The sequence below is a fragment of the Musca autumnalis genome, unplaced genomic scaffold, assembly GCF_047663935.1.
Source record: "Musca autumnalis isolate F117 unplaced genomic scaffold, ASM4766393v1 scaffold_211, whole genome shotgun sequence".
NCBI classification, from domain to species: Eukaryota; Metazoa; Arthropoda; class Insecta; order Diptera; family Muscidae; genus Musca; species Musca autumnalis.
The window spans coordinates 76,965-83,618 of record NW_027411769.1 but is presented as its reverse complement, the minus strand read 5'-3'; the positions used below and the strand labels follow the sequence as shown (position 1 = coordinate 83,618).

Here is a 6,654-nt window from a genome sequence, read left to right as displayed (position 1 = left end):
TTTCATCCGTCGTTTGATCGGCATACTTTGACACACAATCCATGCAATTTATATGACGATATCGAATTCCGTCTCGAAGATAGATGCAGAAGCATCCATGTCTCATGAAATACAAGGGTCAGCTTTGTCAAATCAATCACATGTCCATATGAGAGCAAATATATCGTGACGAATAATATCTGCCGTCTCGCTTCTTACGTCGTTTGTTAAGCATACTTTGACACACAATCAATGTTATTTATATGACGATATCGAATTCCGTCTCGAAGATAGATGCAGAAGCATCCATGTCTCAAGAAATACAAGGGTCAGCTTTGTCAAATCAATCACATGTCCATATGAGATCAAATATATCGTGACCCATAATATCTGCAGTCTCGCTTCGTTTGTTAAGCAAACTTTGACACACAATCCATGCAATTTAAATGGCGATATCGAACTCCGTTTAGCAGATAGATGCAGAAGCAGCCATGTCTCAAGAAATACATGGGTCAGCTTTGTCAAATCAATCACATGTCCATATGAGAGCAAATATATCGTGACCCATAATATCTGCAGTCTCGTTTCTTACGTCGTTTGTTAAGCAAACTTTGACACACAATCCATGCAGTTTATATGACGATATCGAATTCCGATTCGAAGATAGATGCAGAAGCAACCAAGTCTCATGAAATACAAGGGTCAGCTTCGTCAAATCAATCACATGTCCATATGAGAGCAAATATATCGTAACCCATAATATATACAGTCTCGTTTCTTACGTCGTTTGTTAAGCAAACTTTGACACACAATCCATGCAATTTATATGACGATATCGAATTCCGTTTGTAAGATAGATGCAGAAGCATCCAACCCTCATGAAATACAAGGGTTAGCTTTGTCAAATCAATCACCTGTCCATATGAGAGCAAATATATCGTGACCCATAATATACACTGTCTCGTTTCTTACGTCGTTTGTTAAGCAAACTTTGACACACAATCCATGCAATTTATATGACGATATCGAATTCCGTCTCGAAGATAGATGCAGAAGCATCCATGTCTCATGAAATACAAGGGTCAGCTTTGGATGCTTCTGCATCTATCAATCACATGTCCATATGAGAGCAAATATATCGTGACGAATAATATCTGCCGTCTCGCTTCTTACGTCGTTTGTTAAGCATACTTTGACATACAATCAATGCAATTTATATGACGATATCGAATTCCGTCTCGAAGATAGATGCAGAAGCATCCATGTCTCAAGAAATACAAGGGTCAGCTTTGTCAAATCAATCACATGTCCATATGAGAGCAAATATATCGTGACCCATAATATATGCAGTCTCGTTTCTTACGTCGTTTGTTAAGCAAACTTTGACACACAATCCATGCAGTTAATATGACGATATCGAATTCCGTTTCGAAGATAGATGCAGAAGCATCCAAGTCTCATGAAATACAAGGGTCAGCTTCGTCAAATCAATCACATGTCCATATGAGATCAAATATATCGTGACCCATAATATATACAGTCTCGTTTCTTACGTCGTTTGTTAAGCAAACTTTGACACACAATCCATGCAATTTATATGACTGTTGGAGCAAAAGTCATTATATTACGATATTATTTTATTTCAATTATTATTCTTTTTCTTATTATTCAGTTCAATTTATTATCATTAACTTAAATAATCATTTTATATTTGCCCATTCATTTGCAATTGTCCCCACTTGCATCATAAATTGCCCAACTGGCATCCCTACCTGCATTAAAAATATTCTAATTTTTCTATTCTTCTTTTAATCGTGTCCTCAACGATTCAAGGCCAAACATTGTGTCACAGCATAAGCTGGACTTTGAACCTTATTTACTGCCTCTGTTAGGCTATGCGTTATTATTGTTGTTGTCGCTCACGCATTATTTATTTTGGTAAATTTCTCTATTTACAATAATGCACCAATAAGCGACAACGTAGGCAAAGCATAGCGTAAGCAGAGACAGTAAATAGGAGATGCTTCCTTGTTATGTTTACAATTATAAATCAAATTTTTTAGTCGTGTTATGATTCTCTGCCTTGCTGCAATATTTCGTTTTGCTAAATTCTGCCGTGCTGCTATAAATAAAGTCAAACCTTGTTCAATTAAATAACCTAAATCGCGATTAATGCTATATCGTTTACATTTAATAAATTAAGTTTTATATTATTTTTAATAGTTTAAGTGTCCCATCGGGAGCAGAAATATTTCCTGATTATATTTAATTATAATTATGTGTTAATAAAGTTGCCCCAGTGACAATTTGTAATTTTTAAAGCAACTTTTCGTGTGTTTTTATTTCGCTCTGGCTCAAGCAGCCATTCTCATACATTTTAATGGTGCCGAAACCCGGGAATAAGTGAACATACAACACAAACAGTGAATATTCCCAATAAATAAAACAAAATTAAAACAATCGTCGTATATCAGCAGCTTTAATAGTCCACGTCTCCACGGCATACAGTGGAACTGACCAGATGTAGCATTTTATAAACCTTGCTTTTGTTTCGATGTTTATATCATGATTGACAAGGATTTTCTTATATTTAAAAAATGCATCTCTTGCCATCTCTATCCGACATCGTATTTCCTTCGAGCAATCCCATTGGTCATTAATAAGTACACCCAGGTATTTGAAGGTATATACTCTCTCGACATATGCATTATTTATTTGTAATTTAGCTTCATTATGTTGATTTTTCTTACTAACAATCATTAGCTTTGTTTTGTTTGTATTAATTTTTAGTCCATATGATTCGCTACATAAGGTGAGTTGGGTTACTAATTTTTGGAGTCCTGATATACTATCAGCGATTATAGTAGTATCATCTGCATATCTAATGTTGTTTTTAAAGGTGCCGTTTATTTGTATTCCTTCCCGGATATTTGTAGTGGATTCTTGGAAAATTCTCTCTGAGTATATATTAAATAGGAGTGGAGATAAAATACATCCTTGTCTGACTCCTCTCGATATTGATATCTCATCTGTCAGACTTCCATTGACATTTATCTGTGCAGTTTGCTGCCAGTATAAGTTTCTAATGCACCGGATTTCTTTATCATCAATTCCGATAGACACAAGTATTTCCATTAACTTATCGTGTTGCACTGTGTCAAACGCTTTCTCATAATCTATGAAGCACAAGAAAATGTCCTTGTGAACATCTCGGCATTTTTGTATTAGGACCTGGACACAAAGTAGAGCTTCTCTCGTCCCCATCCCTTCCTTAAAGCCAAATTGATTTGATCCCATAGCTTGTTCGCATTTTTGATATATTCTTTTGTGAATAATTCGTAGAAATATTTTTAGGGAGTGGCTCATTAAACTGATTAGGCGGTAGTCGCTACACTGTTTGGCGTGACTTTTTTTAGGAATCGCTATAAACGTTGATTTTAGCCAGTCTTGTGGGTAAAAGCCTGTATTGTATATGTGGTTCATCAAACTTGTCAAGAGATCAATGTTATTTTCGTCAATCATTTTTAGCAATTCAGCGGGAACTTCGTCTGGTCCCGTTGCTTTCCTATTTTTCAGTGATGTTATAGCACTTTCAACCTCCATCTTCGTAATACTTGATCCAGTCAACGGTTCTGGTGTTTGGTCATTAAAACATGTTCTGTTATTATCAGTAAATAGATGTTGGATATACTTCTTCCAAATTACTTTCTTCTCTGATTCTTCAAACACTGCTTCATTTTTGTTGTTGTAAAGAATTGGCGAAATTGATCTGCGATTTATTCCTGCTGTCTCTTTCAGTTTTTTGTGCAAATTAAAATCGTCGTGCAAGCTTTGCAATTTTTCTATTTCCTGGCATTGGTTATTTAAATGTTTATTTTTTGCAGCTCGAATCTGTATTTGAATTTCTCGGTTCAATTCCCAATACTTTTCATAGTTCGAGTTTTTATATTGCCGTCTTTCGTTTAATAGTTTCTGAATTTCAGTTGTCATCCATTCTTTTGTTTTTGGTCTTACGAAATTTCCCAGCGTATTTTTTCCGATGTTATGTATAGTATTTTTGATTTTATCCCATATATTTTCCACATTTTCCCTATGGATGTCACTTAGTTCCGAATTAATAAGACTTTTTACATGTTCTTTAGTGGCTGGATCGTCAAGTTTGCCAAGGTCAAGTTTTCGATGTTGTTTTTTCTTCAGCGGAGCCCTAATTTTGATGTATATATTGGCCATAAGGAGATTGTGGTCAGATGGTACGTCTGCTCCTGGATATGTAGATACTTTCGATACTGAAGTGGAGTAACGTTTGTTAACCAGAATGAAATCGATTTGGTTTCTTATTATGTTTCCAATGCTATCCTGGGGGGATTTCCAGGTGAAGAGTCTTCTAGCTGGTAGACAGAACATCGTGTTTGTTATCTTCATCTGGTATTCTTGGCAGAACTGTATGAGTCTGTCACCTTTCTCATTTCTTTCTCCCAATCCATATTGTCCAGTAACTCCTGTTACTGCCTCTTTTCCTACTTTAGCGTTAAAGTCGCCTTGGATGATGGTTATTTCATGTTGTTTTGTCAGGTGTAGCAATTCTTCGATTTCATTGTAGAACGCCTCTATTTCTTCATTGCTTTTGTCCGACGTTGGAGCATAAACTTGAATAACATTGATGTTGAGAGGTTTCGCTTCAATTTTTATCATCATTGTTCTATCGGATTTTGGTACAAATCCTAAAACATTTTGACCTATGCGGTCTGTTACAATTATTCCAACCCCATTCCTGTGCGTTTTGTTGAGATTGCCTGAGTAAAACATTTTCGAGTTTTGCGATATAAATTCTCCGCAATCTGGCCACCACGTTTCGCTTATACCAAGTATATCAATGTGAAGTCTATTCATTTCGTTTAGAGTATTAGCTAGTTTTCCAGCTTCGAAAAGACTGCGTACATTCCATGTACCGATGTTAAGTTTTGATTTTGTTTTACCTCCGGGGATTCTTAGCACCCTTGTGATGCCGGAGACTAAGGGCCGTTTGTTTTTGTTTGTATTCATGATTGTATGGTTTTCTAGGGATAGTACTTAAGTGGTTTCCCGTTGCCTTCTGAAGGGTTTAGAATTTTCCTTTTCTGTATTCAGCCGCTCCTCCTGGAGTTCAGACGCTGTTTGTTGCCGCTCAATATGAGACAGACGCCGCTTTGATGTGATCAGTTCATTCGCCGCAGTTGTAGATAACACGCACCGTTGACTTCCCACGTTGTGGATTGTTCTTAGCTTCAGCGTTCACCATCGACCTTACCGACATGGGTGGCCCTACCAGTAGCTACGCTACCGCCGGTATCGCTCTTAGGATCTTCACGCTTACTAGACCTCCCCATCGCGCTTGAGATGACAATCCATCGAGGAGGGCTTACGTCATGCCCTCCTTAAATAGTTATTGCGCTGGCCCAGTGGACAGACATAAATTGCCCTCATTAGCAGAATTCACCTTAGCTGACCCCGAATTTTATAAAAATGATCCCATTGATTTACTGATTGGAGGCGATTTATATGGAGACATTTTACTTCCGCAACAAAAGAAATTCGACAAAGGCATTTTCCTCCAACTTACCCATTTCGGGTGGATAGTTTCTGGTCCTACATCTGAAATCTCGTATGCTCAATCAGTCAACATAAATTTGTGTTCCCTTGATTCACAATTAAAGGCATTCTGGGAACAAGAAGAGCTGATCGAATTAAGAAAATTGACTCCTGAGGAAACAGCTTGTGAAGAGTTCTTCAAGGAAAATTACGCTCGTGACTCCGATGGAAGATATACTGTCGCCTTACCCTTTAGGTCTCAACTTCTCGGCAAATCTCCCCCTACCTTTAGTCACAGTGACTTCAGCGCTCTAAAACGACTGAAACAGGTCGAAAGTAAATTTACGAAAGAACCAAACTTTGCCTCAGAATATAAGAAGTTCATGGAGGAATATGAATCGTTAGGACATATGGTGAATATTGGTCCCTATCCTCAATCAATACAACACAATGGTTATTTTCTGCCTCATCATGGCGTTGTTCGGGAATCTAGTTCCACGACCAAACTTCGCGTGGTTTTCGATGGTAGCAGCAAAGGCATTTCTTCTCCTTCCTTAAATGAAGAACTTTTCTCTGGCCCTGCTCTGCAAAACGACCTGCCCGCAATAATTAACCGATGGCGACGATTTAAAATTGGGTTCAGGTCCGATCTGGAGAAAATGTTCCGACAAATTAGAGTGGTAGAAAATCATCAGCAGTTCCAGCAAATATTATGGCGAAACTCGGATTCTGATATTTGCGTATACAAACTTCAAACGGTCACTTATGGCACATCTGCGGCTCCATACCTCTCCATTAGAGTACTTCATCAGTTGGCAGAAGATGAAAATTCAACTTACCCTGAGGCCTGTAAGATTTTGAAAGCTGATACCTACGTTGATGATATTATCTCTGGTGCTGACTAAGAGTCAGAAGCAATATTCCTGCAACAACAATTGGTTCAACTTCTCTCTGCGGGAGGATTTAACTTAAGAAAATGGACGTCAAATTCTTCAGAACTTATGTCCCACATTCCAGAAGACTTTCGTGAAAAGGCAAACGTGTTCAATCTCAACGAACCAAATGTAGTAAAAGCTCTCGGACTAGGGTGGAATACAGATGACGATT

At 37.7% G+C, this 6,654-nt stretch overlaps 1 protein-coding gene across 1 annotated transcript; it reads left to right on the top strand.

The window, feature by feature from the left end:
• Positions 1-5,384: 5,384 nt before the first annotated feature.
• LOC141396306 (uncharacterized) lies at positions 5,385-6,452 on the top strand. The gene has a single exon (XM_073971684.1). The coding sequence runs from the start codon at positions 5,385-5,387 to the stop codon at positions 6,450-6,452; it is 1,068 nt and encodes a 355-aa protein (XP_073827785.1).
• The last annotated feature ends 202 nt before the right edge of the window (positions 6,453-6,654 follow it).